The sequence below is a fragment of the Bufo bufo genome, chromosome 10 (genome assembly GCF_905171765.1).
Source record: "Bufo bufo chromosome 10, aBufBuf1.1, whole genome shotgun sequence".
In the NCBI taxonomy this organism is placed as follows: domain Eukaryota; kingdom Metazoa; phylum Chordata; class Amphibia; order Anura; family Bufonidae; genus Bufo; species Bufo bufo.
The window spans coordinates 7036551-7056683 of record NC_053398.1 but is presented as its reverse complement, the minus strand read 5'-3'; the positions used below and the strand labels follow the sequence as shown (position 1 = coordinate 7056683).

General features: G+C 46.3%; 1 protein-coding gene across 1 annotated transcript in view; it reads left to right on the top strand.

Annotated features, from left to right (window-relative positions):
• SOX6 (SRY-box transcription factor 6) overlaps positions 1 to 20133 on the top strand; it is a 298295-nt gene that overhangs the window by 101008 nt on the left and 177154 nt on the right. The window contains 1 exon segment of the mRNA XM_040410826.1: positions 10610 to 10728. Coding sequence (XP_040266760.1) covers positions 10652 to 10728 — 77 coding nt within the window. The 5' untranslated portion in view covers positions 10610 to 10651.

The following is a 20133-nucleotide window of genomic DNA, read 5'->3' as shown; positions in this document are numbered from 1 at the left end:
AAACTAGCAAATAAAAAAAAAATATTATAGTTACCCTTTAAGATTATATGGCATTACCTGCATCCTGGGATTATACGGTGTCAACTGGATTTTAAAATTATACGGCGTCACTTGGATTTTCTTCTTCATTCTTTCTTTTTTATCCATATCCACAAAAATAGAGAAAGTGTAGAACATGTGGAGGCTGAACGCTTCTCTCCCTGTTACTCTTCTTACATGATTTGGGTATGTTTGATGTCATTTATTTTCCCTGTTTAGGCTCCTCTTACTTGTATTGTGCCAGAATGTTCCACGGCACAGAGATTGGCATAACTCCCATCATCCCTTGCCCCTAAAAGGGCACACAGTCTGATTTCGTATCTCACACACAATAGAATTCACAGTATTGGTTTGAGATAAATATGTTGTAGGAACAATTAACTGTATCACTGATTTGTTATCCTACTAAAACTTAACTTTTATCAGATAATTTATAAAAAAATATGTCCCACGTTTATAGAAATAGATGACTGCATATAAAAAAGATCTGACTACGCATATACACTCACCTAAAGAATTATTAGGAACACCTGTTCTATTTCTCATTAATGCAATTATCTAGTCAACCAATCACATGGCAGTTGCTTCGATGCATTTAGGGGGGGTGCTCCTGGTCAAGACAATCACCTGAACTCCAAACTGAATGTCAGAATGGGAAAGAAAGGTGATTTAAGCAATTTTGAGCGTGGCATGGTTGTTGGTGCCAGACAGGCCGGTCTGAGTATTTCACAATCTGCTCAGTTACTGGGATTTTCACGCACAACCATTTCTAGGGTTTACAAAGAATGGTGTGAAAAGGGAAAAACATCCAGTATGCGGCCGTCCTGTGGGCAAAAATGCCTTGTGGATGCTAGAGGTCAGAGGAGAATGGGCCGACTGATTCAAGCTGATGGAAGAGCAACGTTGGCTGAAATAACCACTCGTTACAACCGAGGTCTGCAGCAAAGCATTTGTGAAGCCACAACACGCACAACCTTGAGGCGGATGGGCTACAACAGCAGAAGACCCCACCGGGGACCACTCATCTCCACTACAAATAGGAAAAAGAGCCTACAATTTGCACGAGCTCACCAAAACTGGACTGTTGGAGACTGGAAAAATGTTGCCTGGTCTGATGAGTCTTGATTTCTGTTGAGACATTCAAATGGTAGAGTCCGAATTTGGCGTAAACAGAATGAGAACAAGTATCCATCCTCTGATGGCTACTTCCAGCAGGATAATGCACCATGTCACAAAGCTCCAATCATTTCACATTGGTTTCTTGAACATGACAATGAGTTCACTGCACTAAAATGGCCCCACAGTCACCAGATCTCAACCCAATAGAGCATCTTTGGGATGTGGTGGAACGGGAGCTTCGTGCCCTGGATGTGCATCCCTCAAATCGCCATCAACTGCAAGATGCTCTCCTATCAATATGGGCCAACATTTCTAAAGAATGCTATCAGCACCTTGTTGAATCAATGCCACATAGAATGTGGAACGCATCACGTCAGAGTCATGCGTCCAGGCCCGACCTAGGATCTAAAGTACTGCATGCTTGTGTGGAACGCATGGACGTCATATTCATGCGTTTCTGGTACCTAAGGTACCACATGATTCTGTGGAACGCATGGACGTCATATTAATGCGTCTCAAGAAGTCCGATAGAGACGCAATAATCCAGCTAGTGATAGACGGTTCAGACATAAATACAGGTCGTATAACCATATGCGCAAAAATGCATATAAAACACATTCATTTGTTTATGTATAGGGCCAAGATGTCATAAATGATCCAGATGCTCATAGTTTGATCTATTATGAGAGGCTCGTTATATGACAGGCTATCATGCATTCTGGTCCACAGGCTATTCTTGGTGTTATCAATATATGACCTCGGTATATAATATTTTGGGGGCTACAGTGGTTCATAGGTAAGGGACTTTTCAGTGAGAGGAGGCTAGTCTGGGGTCGAGTGCATTATATAAGGAAATTAATGATGTACCCTGGACAGATATCTAACCCCCCACTTTATTGATATACATGAATATAACCTATCTCGTCCATTTTCTTTTTATGTACTTGTCAGTTGATTTAGAGTATTTAAATACACCGGGACTAAATAAAACATCCAAAGGACAATATTTCATTGAGGCCCAATGGACTCACTGTTTTTAACCTATGAGTCCATTCCGCCTCTTTTTGCAATATTTTTCTATTGAGGTCACCACCTCTGGGGGATGGACGTATCACTTCAATTACACAGAACTTCAGTGACCTGGAATCTCCATCATGGAAGTTCTGTATATGTCTTGCGATTGGAGTATCTTGTTTGTGTCTAACATCACCCAGATGGTCCCCAATCCTCCTCCTGAGCTCTCTTTTAGTCTTACCCACATATTGAAGATTACAGACACAGGTACATAGGTATACCACCCCTGTAGTTTTACAGTTTGCGAAGTCTCTGATGGTATATGCAGTCATCTATTACTATAAACATGGGACATATTTTTTATAAATTATCTGATAAAAGTTAAGTTTTAGTAGGATAACAAATCAGTGATACACTCACACACAATAGGGTAAATTTTATAGGAAACCAATAAACCTCCTGCCCCTGTTCCCCCTCGTCTGCCTCCTCTTTTTCATGTTTATCCTCCTCTCCCACTTCCTTCTTCTCTGCCTTGTATTTTTCCTACTCTGCCATCCCCTTTTCCTCCTCCTTTTTCTTGTTTTTCCTCCTTTTCATCATATTCTTCTTCCTTTATCTTTTTTCTAATGTTTATCCTCCACATCTTCCTCCTCGTATTGTTCCTCCTCCTCTATCTCTTATAGACATCACCACTCTCTACACTTGACAGCAGTGAGAGGCTGGAGAACCACAGGTCCCAGGATACACTGATAGAACACAATAGACAAGAACAAGATACTGAATCTGGAAACTAATGCACAGAGCATACGCTATCCCCAGCAACCACACGACAAAAGGCCTGGACATAAAGAGGATGAGCAATCAACAGCTCTGCCCTAAATTAACAAGGCCAAGATAGGTTATTGCCTATCTCAGATGCAAGGCAGAAAATACCTACCCCAAAAATGCTAGCAAGAAAACATGAAGTAATAGGGAACACCCTGTTGTTCCTAACAGCCTCATACTGTTCTTCCTTTGCTACCACCTTTTCCTCCTTCTCTTTCTCATGTTTATTCTCCTCCTCTACATCCTCCATCTCTTACTTGTCCTGTTTCTTGATCCTTTGTCATCATTCTTCTGCCTTTTTCTCCTTCTCTTTCTTATGTTTATTTTTCACTTTCTCCACCTCCTCTTCCTCTTGATCCTGTTCTTCCTCCTCCAGTTCCTCATATTCCTCATTGGAAATTTCTTATTGGACATCTTTTGATTTCAACATTTTTATTGATATTTTTTTCAACAAAAGTATCAGCATATCATGGCTAAACATAGACATGTTAAGGTGGGTGCAGCCACCAAAGAGGTAGATCCAGTAACAAAATTTCCATTATCATGGAAAGTATGGCATAACATTGACAGTTAGAAACCACAAACAAGATCAAGTAAAACAATATTATATTGCAATGATATTACCCTTATAGTTAAAAAATCCCGACCATTATTTTACTGAGAGAAAGAAATGAAAAGTAAAGGCTTATACTGATATGCAGGCTCTCGGTGAGCCGTATCAAAAGGGACCAGGGGTCCCACACATGTGACCATAGTGACATAACTGCTCGCTGCTGTAGATCTAAATTATATTATACAGGAGGAGACATCATCACTCTCCAGATATCAGGTATGTTATACAGGAGTTGACATCACTGCTCTCCAGATATCAGTTATATTATACAGGAGGTGACATCACTGCTCTCCAGATATAAGGTATATTATACAGGAGGTGACATCACCGCTCTCCAGATATCAGTTATATTATACAGGAGGTGACATCACGGTTCTCTGGCTATAAGTGTCTATAACCATTTGTGTAGGGGGTGGGTATTATATGAGCGATCTGTATGCTGCCAGCTCTGGGTTCAGCTTTCGTTGACTGCACCAGTGTAACAGGAGTAGAGGTTCCCGCTTGTTACTGGTCTCAGGTAGATTTCACCCACATGGCTCCCATGCTGTGATGAATTGGGGCAGGTCTTGTGGAATTCTCTTGTTCAGCCCAGATTTCCGATGAATAATGAGAATTACTGAGGGATTGGGGATGTGACGGCTCGCCGGATGTTTTCTGGTTAGGGAGCATTGTAAGAATTTGTAGCCGGCTCTGGAGCAGTTGTCAGCCCGGCGGTGTCAGAACTGTCCACCCAGAGGCTAAAAATACACACATTAGACCCGCCAGTAAAAATAGAACAAACCAATGCATAATTATCACTCGTCAGCGCCTCGTCCTCAGCAAATCTGCTGTTTTTTTGATAAGGTTTTTCCTGAATTTAAATAATTTTAGATCTTTGTATTTAACTCTTGAGATTCCAGAACAGTGTCTGAACAGCTGGATATGCATAATCAATGCAAACTGGGGAGTTCATGGCAGTGTCATTTGCAGGTAGACGCTCTGTACAAGGATATTTTTATGATAATTTGTCTTCATTTTTACTATTTTCATTTTATTTTATCATTTGAAATTGTTGTCATTATTTATGTTAATGTTTTATTTTTATGATTTCCTAATTTTTTCATATTCATTTTTACGTTTGTAAGTATATATTATATCATCACTATTTACCTTTGTTATTTTTGTTTATTACTTATTTTTCTTTTTATTGATACTTTTATTGTATATTTGTTATTTTTATTATGTGATTATTCTTTCTTTTTATGGTTACTTTTGTTATATAATTATTGATAATTTTATCCTTTGTTATTATATTTCTAGTTCTTACTGTGTTTTGTCCTTTTATGTGATTTGCTGTGTTAGATCACATACAGCTCCGTTTTTTTTTTTTTCCTGAATAAGGTTGGGTTCACACTAGTGTTAGGGATTCCGAAAAATAACGGAATCCATAAGACGGAAGTCAAAACGGAAGCCTTTAAGAGGCATTACGTTTTGATTTGTCATAATAGAAGTCTATGGACAAGCATAACTGATCCGTCTAGTTCCCGTTATGCAATACGGAAAACAAAGTCCTGTTGACAGGACTTTATTTGTCTATTCTGCATAACGGGATCCAGACTGATCCGTTATGATTCCCATAGACTTCTATTAATGACGGAAAGCAAAACGGAATGCCTTTTAAGGCTACGTCTACACGACATTTGTCGCGCAACATTTTGTATAATGGCAGTCTATGGTGTCGCACTGCAACATGCTGCGACTGTGACGCAACAGTCGCAGAAAATCCATTCGAGATGGATTTTTCTGCGACTGTTGCGTCGCAGTCGCAGGATGTTGCAGTGCGACACCATAGACTGCCATTATACAAAATGTTGCGCGACAAATGTCGTTGTGTAGACGTAGCCTTAAAAGGCATTCCGTTTTGCTTTCCGTCATAACACAAGCCTATGGGCAGCAAAACGGATCCGTCCTGGTTTCCGTTATGCAGGACAGGACTATGGTGCGCATAGACTTGTATTGTGAAGGATCAAAATGGAGGCTTCCGTTTTGATTTCCGTCTTATGGATTCCGTTATTTTCCGTTATAACATTATTATAACGGAAAGCCATAACGGAATCCAGAACGCAGATGTGAACCCACCCGAAGTTCGATAAGATCAAGTTTATTAAAATTGGTTTCTGATGTGGTTATTTCCCACAGCCATATTTACTGGTAGTTGCTGTCTGAAGGTGGCATAACGCGCTGACATTTTCGCTCTGATACTTGAGGTTCGCGTGATGCGTGAGGATTTCAGTTATAGCTTTAGGCTGATATACGTGATGTAGACATGGCGCAGCGTGTGAGCTCTCGGCGTGCAGCGGCCATGTTGTTTTAGGTTACAGAGACCCTAGTCTTGTGACGACAGAACTGAACCTCTTGTGTTCCATTCTTGGCTAATTTGAAAACTTTCTCACAGACGAGTCAAGTTTTTCAATCATTATGGGTCATAACCCTGAGGACAAGGTGATGGAAGAAGATGGAGAGCAGATTGTGCGCTGGTGGCTGACAAAACTCAGCTCCACACGTGTGGAGGTTGGGTGCCGGCCGCAGGGTGTCCATACTGCGCCTCTGATTGTTACCATCTGGCCTAGAGGCTGCGCCGTGAAGGAGTGCGTCTTCCTAACAGCCGGCACGTGTCAGTCACACCGTGGAGTCTCTACTGTAAGAGCATTACATGCACGCCCATAGGTGTGGCAGTGTAGAATACCGCTGAGGATGGGTTTCAGGGAGGAATATATGCCAGAATCCATGGGAAATTACTGCCTGGAGATCGTAGCCTATGTACAGTGTGTAAATAGAAAACTATAAGGGGATCTGATGCAGATTGGCAGATAACTGTCTGGAGGCAATGAAGGGGGGGGTCTTCTAATCTGTAATAATAATGGAGGCTGCAGCGTCACCGCTATAATGGGATCAGTGTTCACCTTTTATAAGATTTAATATCGAGGGGTTCTGTAACCGGCGGGGTGACCTTCTGCCAACCACAGTGTGATGCTTTGTATAATCAAAGAGGAAAAGCCTTTCTCTTCCTCGCAACTTAGTGTTGACTTAAGAAAGGCCAAAGGCATTGACATCACTCCTATAGAGGCGCGAGGCGCGGGCCTCTGACATTACCTGCTGCTGATATTTGGTTTAGCATCTCATCTGCCCTCTATTCTTCTTATTACGGAGGCCGAGATGCGGGTTGAGTGGCGTCCAGGCCGATGGCTGCGCTGGGTGTAGCAGCGCTCGCTTCATGTTTTCCACACTCGGAGCGGGGCCCGTGTCATCCAATCCTAGCTGGGACTTTACTGCTCTGTGGTCCTTCTCGAACACTTACTGAAGTGGCTGAGCACATGTGGCTCCCAGGGCTCGTCATGTCTAAGCCAGGCTGATGTGGAAGGCGGCTGCTGAGCGTGGGACGGAGCCGTGCTGAGCATGACCTCACACTCATTACTGGGGCTCCCTCTAGACTCATTATCGGGGTTCTCACTGTACCCCTGAAGCACACACTCGCCCTGGGAAGGTTTGGCCGGAGGTCTTTCCCCTGTTTTCAATGTTCTGAGATTTAAAAGCCAAGAGAACTCATTCTTCATCATGTCTTATGTGGTTATTTTAGTGATATGGTGAAACTACAACTCCCAGCATGCCCTGACAGTGGCACCACAGGATAATCGTCTGAGCCCTTTGGCTCCCCAGCAGTATTCAGAACTACAACTCCCAGCATGCCCTGACAGTGACACCACAGAATAATAGTCTGAGCCTTTTGGCTGCACAGCAGTATTCAGAACTACAACTCTCAGCATGCCCTCACAGTGGCACCACAGAATAATAGTCCAAACCCTTTGGCTCCTCAGCAGTATAAAAAATTACAACTCCCAGCATACCATAACAGTGGTCCAAAACCTGTGACTCTGCAGCAGTGGTGATACTACAATTCCCAGCATGCCCTGACAGTAATCTGACCCCCATGACTCTCCAGGAGAATCAGTACTGCAGCCGGCCTGGTTCTCACAGGTTGGAGCCCCTATCATGTCTGCTGTGAGGCTTTTATGGTTGACGTCCATTGAGCTGTAACCGGCACAAAGTCCAGGAAATCTGCATTTTATAAAAGTAACCTGGTTTCTAATTTGCTGCATTTTCCAGTTTTCTGAATGCAGCCTGCAGTTTAAAGGATGGAGGTATTCAGGCTGCATCCAGGTCCTGTGCCTATGAATGCACACCTCCATTCTTTACACTGCAGGCTACATCCAATGTCCTGCGTCTATGAATGCGCACCTCCATTCTTTACACTGCAGGCTACATCCAGTGTCCTGTGTCTATGAATGCCCACCTCCATTCTCTACACTGCAGGCTACATCCAGGGTCCTGTGGCTATGAATGCACACCTCAATTCTTTACACTGCAGGCTACATCTAGGGTCCTGTGTCTATGATTGCCCACCTCCATTCTTTACACTGCAGGCTACATCCAAGGTCCTGCGTCTATGAATGTACACTTCCATTCTTTACACTTCAGGCTGCATCTAGAGTCCTTTATGTATGAATGCACACTTCCATTCTTTACACTGCAGGCTGCATCCAGAGGTCTGGAGATTAGGGGTGCACAGTGTGGGACGTGATCCAGGGGCTCAGGCAGTGACGGTGACATGCTATTGGATCTGTGCACAAAAATCTGCAGTTACCGGCAGATTTCACCTTCTGCATTAGAAAGTGAAATGTTTCCTGCACAGCGCAGGGTCAGTTGGCACACATTTAGGCAGCGCAGTGCTACAGATTTTAGGCTGCAGTCACACACAGCGTTTTTACGTTTTCTGTGGCGTTTTTCCCAGAAATGCCAGGTGTGAAGTCTACAGAGATCTGCCGATGTGGACGCCACTTAGTATTTTTCTCACCTCTTTTGGGGACAGGGATGTCTCAGAATGCAGCATGCGGGAGGTACAGGGGGGTTTCTCGTGTTTTTTTTCCATAGGCTTCGGGAGTCCAAAAAGTCACAAAAATTGCCACCAAACTTATATACGACAGAGCGCACGTGAAGGAGACGGGGTCGGGACTTGTCTGTCATTTCCACGTTTCCTCGTCACAATCTGCTGCATTATAATCACTGGATTCGCCGTCTGGTGCCGCCGCTCTGCGGACTTTTCAGCACCGGACGGAAAAAAGGTGAACGGAGTTTGAAGGAAAATCATCCAGTGTTTGCGGCGTTCAGATGCTGCATTCTGGCCTGTCCTGCCAGCAATGAGCTCAGTGAGGAGGGGGATCCCCAGCAATGGCTTCCGTCCTTTCATGTTTGTCCGTCTTCCTGGCTTTTCAGACAATGGCGCATCTCTCGGCTCGTCTCTCACTTCGAGTCTCTTTATTGTATCCCGAAATTCTGCCGCTGGCACCCTATTCATCTGGTGGTGGTTAACCCTTGGTGGGCTGTGGTGTGTGTGTGTGTGTGTGTGTGTGTGGGGGGGGTTAAATGGCAGGGGTTGTGCAGTGCTCTATCTGTACAGAGATCGGCCCTCAATGCAGCTTTTGTTTACTGTTTTCCTACCAGGGGCCCCACTATATTTCATCTGTCACACTTGCTTTTCTTTTTTCGACAATGCCCGATTGTTTCCACCAAAGGGGAGAAAAGCTGCAGGTTCCGCGGACAGGAGAAGGCCCCATTATACTTTTCTGCCAAATCCCCGTCTCTGTTTTCCTTCCCTTGAGCTCACAAAGGACTCGTAACTTACTGTCCAGTGTGAGAGTCGCCCAGTGCTGCTCAGGACTGAGACACTCGCTCCCAGGGCATGATGCTGGAACTAGAGCTGCAGGGGTCCGGCACTGCTCTGTACGGATGCAACTTCTGGGTACACATGGGTATGGCACTGCTGCTATGTACGGATACAGCTCAGGGGCACGCAGGGGTACTGCACTGCTCTGTGTGGATACAGCTCAGGGGTCAGGGACTGCTCTGTACAGATACAGCTCAGGGGTACACAGGGGTGCGGCACTGCTTCTATGTACAGATACAGCTCAGGGGTATGCAGGGTTCCAGTACTGCATCTATATACGGATACAGCTCAGGGAGTTCACAGGGGTCCGGCACTGCTTCTATGTACGGATACAGCTCAGAGGTATGCAGGGGTCCGGCACTGCGTCTATGTACAGATACAGCACAGGAGTATGCAGGGGTCCGGCACTGCGTCTATGTACAGATACAGCACAGGAGTATGCAGGGGTCCGGCAATGCGGCTATGTATGGATACAACTCAGGGATACACAGGGATCCGGCTCTGCGTCTATGTACAGATCCAGCTCAGGGGTATGCAGGGTTCCAGTACTGCATCTATATACGGATACAGCTCAGGGAGTTCACAGGGGTCCGGCACTGCTTCTATGTACGGATACAGCTCAGAGGTATGCAGGGGTCCGGCACTGCGTCTATGTACAGATACAACACAGGAGTTTGCAGTGGTCCGGCAATGCGGCTATGTATGGATACAACTCAGGGGTACACAGGGATCCGGCTCTGCGTCTATGTACAGATCCAGCACAGGAGTATGCAGGGGTCCGGCCCTGCTTCTATGTACAGATACAGCTAAGTGGTACATAGGGGTCCGGCTCTGTGTCTATGTACAGATACAGCACAGGAGTATGCAGGGGTCCAGCACTGCGGCTATGTATGGATACAGTTTAGGGGTGCACAGGGGTCCGGCTCTGCGTATATGTACAGATACAGCACAGGAGTATGTAGAGGTCCGGCACTGCTTCTATGTACGGATACAGCTCAGGGGTACACAGGGGTCCGGCACTGTTCTCTTCCCCAAGCACATTGGGGTACATGGGGTCCTGCACTATACTGTAGACCCAGAACATTGGGGTATATGGGTCTTAAACTACACTCTAGATCCAGCACATTGAGGTACATAGGGTCTTGCATTAGTGGGGTACACTGGGGTCCTCCACACGATCTGCTCTGGATGTGCACATCTGCCCGGGTCCTTACTAATCGTCTCTCGTTTTTCGGCAGTGAAACTGGCTCCTTGTGGCTTGGGACGGCGTGAGAATTGGTATGCCATCCAGCTCTGAAGTTCTGACCAGCGTCATAGCAGAACGCAGCTCTGATCAGTGGAAGGACAGCCACTTCATGTAAGTCGTAGCCCTTGTGTGTCCTGTGTGTCGTGGTGCTCGCATGTGATGTGTGGGATCCTCTCCTTTTATATTATGCTGCCATATTCCTGTATTATCTGTGCACTCAGGTCATGTCACCCACTGCAACGAAGTGTCAGCTCCAAAAACGGGATTACTTTATGAGAGATACTGAAATAAAATGCTGTACAATATAAGGACTCAAATTACTGCGAGTACCTGGCCAGTCAGTGCAGAGATTATATACCGTGGTCAGTGCAGAGATTATATACCGTGGTCAGTGCAGAGATTTATATAGCGTGGTCAGTGCAGAGATTTATATAGCGTGGTCAGTGCAGAGATTATGTACCGTGGTCAGCGCAGAGATTACGGACTGTGGTCAGTGCAGAGATTACAGACTGTTTTCAGCTTAAAGGATAAGGACTGTGGTCAGCGCAGAGATTACGGACTGTGGTCAGCGCAGAGATTACGGACTGTGGTCAGCGCAGAGATTACGGACTGTGGTCAGCGCAGAGATTACGGACTGTGGTCAGCGCAGAGATTACGGACTGTGGTCAGCGCGTGAAGGTCTGCACAGTTTCCCGGCTCTGATTCCTCTTCTCGTTTCCATTGTAACATTTCTCATCCGTCCTGTTAGTAATTATTACTTATATTTAGCGGAGATTATTTTTAGCGCTCTGCGAAATTGATTTCCTGCTGTAATGTGGGACTGTCTAATCAGATATTTCAGGAAGCGATCAGGATCGTGGGGAGGGTGCAGGAGGGTGAAGCTTTAGAGCAACAGCTTTCTTCAGTAATGTAGCAGCCCTATCCTGACACCAGTCCTGACACCTGCAGCAACCCTGTCCTAAAACCAGCAACAGCCCAGTCCTGACACCCGCAGCAGCCCTGTCCAGACACCCGCAGCAGCCCAGTCCTGACACCCGCAGCAGCCCAGTCCTGACACCCGCAGCAGCCCAGTCCTGACACCCGCAGCAGCCCAGTCCTGACACCCGCAGCAGCCCTGTCCTGACACCCGCAGCAGCCCTGTCCTGACACCCGCAGCAGCCCTGTCCTGACACCCGCAGCAGCCCTGTCCTGACACCCACAGCAGCCCTGTCACGTGCAGAGCTGTGTGCATAGATGAGGTCAGTATATGCAAGAGGACACTTGTTTCCATTCATTATGGGGGAGATTTATCATAAGGGGGAAATTTGGAGTCAGTTTTGCTGGAGTCTGCGTTGGAGAACTTGATGCCACATTTATCAGATATCTAATGTTACTTGATACATTTATCTTTAGACCTGACACCTTTCTCTAGAGAAGTTCCTCCAGTTTTGCTGTTCCACCCCCCCTGGAGTGAGATGGTGACTTCATAAAAAAAAAGTTTCAGTGATAATTCTGGAGTGAAGCTCATTAACATAGCTGACCACACCCACTTTCCCACCAACATTACAAAACTGGAGTGAATTAGTGTAAAAATGCAAAAAGTCGCAAAATTTTGTGCAAGCGCTACTTTATGACCCTGTCCTAAAACCAGCAACAGCCCTGTCCTGACACCTGCAGCAGCCCTGTCCTGACACCTGCAGCAGCCCTGTCCTGACACCTGCAGCAGCCCTGTCCTGACACCTGCAGCAGCCCTGTCCTGACACCTGCAGCAGCCCTGTCCTGACACCTGCAGCAGCCCTGTCCTGACACCTGCAGCAGCCCTGTCCTGACACCTGCAGCAGCCCTGTCCTGACACCTGCAGCACCCCTGTTCTGGCACCAATCCTGACTCCTGCAGCAGCCCTGTCCTGACACCCGCAGCAGCCCTGTCCTGACACCCGCAGCAGCCCTGTCCTGAAACCAGTCCTGACACGTGCAGAGCTGTGTGCATTGATATCTGATGTTACTTGATACATTTATCTTTAGACCTGACACCTTTGTCTAGAGAAGCTCCTCCAGTTTTGCTGCTCCACCCCCCCTGGAGTGAGATGGTGACTTAATTAAAAAAAAGTTTCAGTGATAATTCTGGAGTGAAGCTCATTAACATAGCTGACCACACCCATTTTCCCACCAACATTACAAAACTGGAGTGAATGGTGTAAAAATGCAAAAAGTCGCAAAATTTTGTGCAAGCGCTACTTTATGACCCCAGAATCCTGGAGTGAAGATATAATAAATCAGGGCCTAAATGTTTTAAGATAAAAGGGTTTAAAATGGTGCTGTGTGGGGGTTAGGCTCGGTTGACATCTGCGCTGTGAACTCCGGCAGTCTGTTCTGGCAGAGATACAGACTGCCAGAGTTCATCATATCCGGCATAGCCGGATACCAACGCGCACCGCCGGATCTCCATTCACTGTAATGGCATCCAGCAGTAATCCAGCTGCTTTCCAGCATATATCCCGACTGTTACGAGCAGCATCTTTTGTCCGGCTGAAAGTCGGCATGTACCCCGGATACAGTGACCGGTTTGCAGTGCCGGAGTTCACAACACAGATGTGAACCCGGCCTTATCCAGGCAGGTTCACAGAAATGGCCATATCTCTTCCATGCTACAACCTCTATAATACTGCAGAGCTGCACTCACTATTCTGTTTGGAAACAGCAATATTTTTTAGACAGACACAACCCTAACAGCTGAGCTCCTATTATTCAGAGGGACACATATTACTTTACAGAGCCTGGTGTAAAGATTACACTTCTCAGACTGCAAATCTCCACCGTAAAAGTGAGTGCACTAGCAGAATAGTGAGTGCAGCTCTAGAGTATAATACAGGATGTAACTCAGGATCAGTACAGGATAAGTAATGTATGTACACAGTGACTGCACCAGCAGAATAGTGAGTGCAGCTCTGGAGTATAATACAGGATGTAACTCAGGATCAGTACAGGATAAGTAATGTATGTACACAGTGACTGCACCAGCAGAATAGTGAGTGCAGCTCTGGAGTATAATACAGGATGTAACCCAGGACAATACAGGATAAGTAATGTAGGTACACTGTGACTCCACCAGCAGAATAGTGAGTGCACGCTCTGGAGTATAATACAGGATGTAACTCAGGATCAGTACAGGATAAGTAATGTATGTACACAGTGACTGCACCAGCAGAATAGTGAGTACAGCTCTGAAGTATAATACAGGATGTTATATCGTGAACTGAGTGTACCCTGTGAGATAAAATAATACGTAGCTTTTATTAATCTCTTTTAAAATGAGTGAGACCGTGTTACTAAAATTCTTACACACGTACTTTTGTGCGTATGGCTCTTTGCTGAAAGAAGGGGTGTCAGGTCTATTGCCCTAGTGGGGCTAGGCGGTTTTATGATGGGGGTAGCTTCTTGGCAAGATCAACAGATATTACTCCTGTACAGCTTAGCCTAATTGTCTCTGACCCTAACTCTAGTCTTGAGTGGGGAGATTGGCTAACTGGCTGTTGTCGGAGCACTCGCCCTGAAAAGAGCGACCCCCAGCCGCTGGAACCTTGGGCCTGATCTGTATATCCCTTCCTCTAATAGCTGACTGCAAGTTCTATCCGACGCGTTTCCCCATAATACAATGGTTCATCAGGGAGCGATCAGTGCAGTGGCAGAGCTTCTTCATATAAAGTGGCAGAGTTAGGGTCAGAGACAATTAGGTTAAGCTGTACAGGAGTAATATCTGTTAATCTCTCCAAGAAGCTACCCCCATCATAAAACCGCCTAGCCCCCACTAGGGCAATAGACCTGACACCCCTTCTTTCAGCAAAGAGCCATACGCACAAAAGTATGTGTGTAAGAATTTTAGTAACACTGTCTCACTCATTTTAAAAGAGATTAATAAAAGCTACGTATTATTTTATCTCACAGGGTACACTCAGTTCACGATATAACGTTTATTTGAGACTACTGAGCTAACAGATAGTCTGTCAAGAAAAGACAGTCTATCCTACATCGGATATTTTATAATACAGGATGTAACTCAGGATCAGTACATGATAAGTAATGTATGTACACAGTGACTGCACCAGCAGAATAGTGAGTGCAGCTCTGGAGTATAATACAGGATGTAACAGGATCAGTACAGGATAAGTAATGTATGTACATAGTGACTGCACCAGCAGAATAGTGAGTGCAACTCTGGAGTATAATACAGGATGTAACAGGATCAGTACAGGATAAGTAATGTATATACTCAGTGACCATCTTGTTGTATAGCTTTATTCCACTATGTGAATATAGCCGGTGATATGGGGTCAGAGGCGATAATGTACAGTATGTAGCATACATCTATCTGTATCTGCAGATTTGGTCTCTGTGGAAAGCTTTGGTGCCAGTGATCCAGGTCTCCTCCAGTACATAGATTTGGAGATGCACGGAGACTGGCACCGCATGAAATTCCAGCACTAATATCACTCCATTTCACCTCTCCAGTAATGCTATGCAGATTGTTGCCTGTATTATATAATCATGTTTAATATATCCTGTACAGATAATGTAGTAGATGTCACCTTCTATGTAACACCACAGATAAGGCTACTTTCACACTTGCGTTTGGGGTTCCGTTTGTGAGATCCGTTTGAGAATGCATCAGTTTGGCTCCGTTCCGCCTCCATTCCACTCTGGAGACGGACACCAAAACGCAGCTTGCAGCGTTTTGGTGTCCGCCTGGCCGTGCGGAGCCAAACGGATCCGTCCTGACTTACAATGCAATTCAATGGGGACGGATCCGTTTGACGTTGACACAATATGGTGCAATTGCAAACGGATCCGTCCCCCATTGACTTTCAATGTATGTCAGGAGTCCCTATTAATATACCATCGGATCGGAGTTTTCGCCAATCCGATGGTATATTTTAACTTGAAGCGTCCCCATCACCATGGGAACGCCTCTATGTTAGAATATACCATCGGATTTGAGTTAGATCGTGAAAACTCAGATCTGACAGTATATTCTAACAGAGAGGCGTCCCCAAGAACTGTGTACATAACTGCCCCCTGCTGCCTGGCAGCACCCGTTCTCTTACAGGGGGCTGTGATCCGCACAATTAACCCCTCAGGTGCCGCACCTGAGGGGTTAATTGTGCAGATCTCAGCCCCCTGATCGGGTGCTGCCAGGCAGCAGGGGCCAGATCCCCCTCCCTCCCCAGTATTAAAGCATTGGTGGCCAGTGCGGCCCTCCCTCCCTCCCTCCCCATGTCGCACAGACCTGTCACTTACCAGTAGGAGGAGCGCAGGCCGGCCACAGACAGCACAGGTAAGTATAAGCTAAGTAACCATGGCAGCCAGGACTGCAGTAGCGTCCTGGCTGCCATGGTAACCGATCGGAGCCCTAGCGATTAAACTGGGACTCCGATCGGAACTGCTGCTCCGCTGCCACCAATGATGGGGAGGGGGGTTGTTAGCCTGTGGCCACTGCCACCAATGCTTTTAATACTGGGGAGGGAGGGAGGGGGGGGGGCCGCACTGGCCACCAATGCCTTTAATACTGTAGAGGGAGGGGGGGCCGCACTGGCCACCAATGCTTTAATACTGGGGAGGGAGGGGGATCTGGCCCCTGCTGCCTGGCAGCACCCGATCAGGGGGCTGAGATCCGCACAATTAACCCCTCAGGTGAAAACTCAGATCTGAAAAAGCTGTTGTGCAGACGGATCCGTTCTGAACGGATACAAGCATTTGCATTATAGGTACTGATCCTAACGCAATGTGAAAGTAGCCTAACACAGTAATAACTCTTTGAATACAGAAAATGCAGTAGATGTCACCTGCAGTCCTATGTAACACCACAGATATAACAGTGATAACTCTGAGTACAAAAAATAAATAAATCAAGTTCCCCCCCGTCAGTCTGTGCTCTATCCCCCATAATGAGAAGGTGAACATTTCTGCTATTTTAATAAACAGGAAAAACTAAAATTTGGCCTGGGCATAATTATTCAGACTCTTTACTTAAAGACATAAGTATTCAGCCCCTTTACTCTGATACTTGACATTTAGCTCTGGGGCCTCCCATTTGTCTGGATCATCTCTGAGATGTTTCTCTACCTTGATTGGAGTCACTTGTGGTAAATTCAGTGGATTGGAAATTATTTGACACGGCCCTGTCTATATAAGATCTCACAGCTGACAATGCATATTAGAGCAAACACCAAGCCATGAGGAGGAAAGAGCTGCCTGTAGAGCTCAGAGACAGGATTGTGCGGAGGCTCAGATCTGGAAGAAGGGGACAAAAACATTTCTGCTGCTCTGAAAGTTCCCAGGAGCACAGTGGCCTCCATAATTCTTACACACAAGAAGAATAACCAGGACTCTTCCTAGAGCCTCTCCTCAGTAATGTCAGGCATCACTTATCACCTGCCCAATACCATCCCTACTGTGAAGCGTGGTGGTGGCAACATCATACTGGGGGGACAGGAAGACTGGTCAGGGTGGAGGGAAAGCTGAATGGAGCAAAATACATAGATATTCTTAATGAGAGCCTGATACAGAGCTCTGGGCCGAACCTTCCTACAGTGCAATGACCCTAAGCACACGGCCAGAACAACACAGGAGCGGCTGAGGGACAACTCTGGAAATGTCCTTGAGTGGCCCAGAACCCAATGGAACATCTCTGGGGAGACCTAAAAATGGCTGTCCACTGGTGGCCCCCATCCAACCTGACAGAGCGTGAGGAGATGTGCAGAAAAGAATGCAAGAAAATCCCCAAATCCAGGTGTAAACCTTATGGCCTCATCCCCAAGAAGACTGGAGGCTGGGATCACCGCCAAAGGAGCTGAAGACTTCTGTCCTCAGTAAAGGGGCTGAAGACTTATGTCCCGAGTAAGGCCTCTTTCACACTTGCGTTGTCCGGATCCGGCGTGTACTCTCCACTTGCCGGATTACACGCCGGATCCGGAAAAACGCAAGTGTACTGAAAGCATTTGAAGACGGAACCGGTCTTCCAAATGCGTTCAGTGTTACTATGGCACCCAGGACGCTATTAAAGTCCTGGTTGCCATAGTAAGGAGCGGGGAGCGGGGGAGCAGTATACTTACAGTCCGTGCGGCTTCCCGGGGCGCTCCAGAATGACGTCAGAGCGCCCCATGCGCATGGATGACGTGATCCATGTGATCACATGATCCATGCGCTTGGGGGCGCCCTGACGTCACTCTGGAGCGCCCGGGAGCCGCACGGACGGTAGGTATACTGCTCCCCCGCTCCCCGCTACACTTTACCATGGCTGCCAGGACTTTAGCGTCTTGGCAGCCATGGTAACCATTCAGAAAAAAGCTAAATGTCGGCTCCGGCAATGCGCCGAAACGACGTTTAGCTTAAGGCCGGATCCGGATCAATGCCTTTCAATGGGCATTAATTCCGGATCCGGCCTTGCGGCAAGTGTTCCGGATTTTTGGCCGGAGCAAAAAGCGCAGCATGCTGCGGTATTTTCTCCGGCCAAAAAACGTTCCGTTCCGGAACTGAAGACATCCTGATGCATCCTGACGGATTTCTCTCCATTCAGAATGCATTAGGATAATCCTGATCAGGATTCTTCCGGCATAGAGCCCCGACGACGGAACTCTATGCCGGAAGACAAGAACGCAAGTGTGAAAGAGCCTAAAGAGGCTTGAAGACTTATTTCCCGAGTAAAGGGGCTGAAGACTTATGTCCCGAGTAAAGAGGCTGAAGACTTATTTCCCGAGTAAAGAGGCTGAAGACTTATTTCCCGAGTAAAGGGGCTGAAGACTGATGTCCATGTGAGTCGTTAGTTTTCCCTTCTCAGAAAATTAGTAAAGATTTCTCACCTTCTGCTCTCACTTTCTCATTGTGGGGGCTGAGGGCAGAATGATGGGGGGGACTGACAGCACAAGGAGCGAGATTACCCCACATCATTGTATTGTATCAGATTTCGCTGCACTATTTATTACATTGCATTTGGTGGGGATCATACAGAAGCAGATTATATAACTGGAACGCATAGAGGTCTGTGACGAGAGCGGTGCTCGGTGGGGTGGCGCGCTCTCGTCTGGGACGCTTTGTAGGACAGAGCAACTTATTTCAGCTCCACACGACTCTGGAACCATTGACATAATTGGGGTTTTTTTATTGCAGTTTTTTCCATTAAACCATAATATGTCGCTGAATAAAAAGTCTAATTTACTGCTCCTCCGTAATGTTAATGATCCAGCAGAGTGATGTATTGTGTTACCTGTCATCTGGAAATATATCGCTCTGCACTTTCCTCAGAGCGTCATGTTATTTATTGGAATATAGCCTGAAAGGGTGTTTGTTCACACAGAGGCTGCACCTGGAGCGCGGCACAGCAGAGCCTTGTAGTGTGCATGCTGCGGAGCCGCACAGCAGAGTGTATTGTTTGCCATGTTTTATTGGGCTGGAGTACATTAAATGTGTCGCCCTTGATAACACTTCTAAGAAATGTGTCATTCTCGAATTCACCGAACGGCTGCAACAGATTACAGTGTGGGTGACGTCATGGCACAGGGCCCGGTAGTCCTCATCATAATTATACCAGGAGCAATGAGATAACAGTTTGATGACCCCCACATCGCGCTCTCCCGCTCCACTGTCGCTAGTTTCATATCAGTCACATGATAACATTGATAACATGATAAGTCACATTATCACACAGGTAGAGCGGTCCCCACATTAATCATTATCATACAGGTAGAGCTCCTTCCCCTGTAATCATTACCATACAGGTAGATCTCCTCCCCTGTAATCATTACCATACAGGTAGAACTCCTCCCCCTTAATCATTACCATACATGTAGAACTCCTCCCCCTGTAATCATTACCATACAGGTAGAACTCCTCCCCCTGTAATCATTACCATACAGGTAGAACTCCTCCCCCTGTAATCATTACCATACAGGTAGAACTCCTCCCCCCTGTAATCATTATCATACAGGTAGCACTCCTCCCCCAGTAATCAGCATACAGGTAGAGCTCCTCCCCCTGTAATAAATTATCATGCAGGTAGAGCTTCTCCCCCCTCTAATCATTATCATACAGGTAGAACTCCTCCCCCCTGTAATCATTATACAGGTAGAGCTCCTCCCACTGTAATCATTACCACACAGGTAGAGCTCCTCCCACTGTAATCATTATCATACAGGTAGAGGTCCTCCCCCTGTAATCATTATACAGGTAGAGGTCCTCCCCCTGTAATCATTATACAGGTAGAGCTCCTCCCACTGTAATCATTATCATACAGGTAGAGCTACTCCCCCCCCCCTGTAATCATCATACAGGTAGAGCTCCTCCCCCTGTAATAATTATGATACAGGTAGAGCTCCTCCCCCTGTAATCATTATGCAGGTAGAACTCCTCCCCCCTCCATTATTATACAGGTAGAGGTCCTCTTCCCTGTAATCATTATCATTCGTGTAGAGCTCCTCCCACTGTAATCATTATCATACAGGTAGAGCTCCTCTTCCCTGTAATCATTATGCAGGTAGAACTCCTC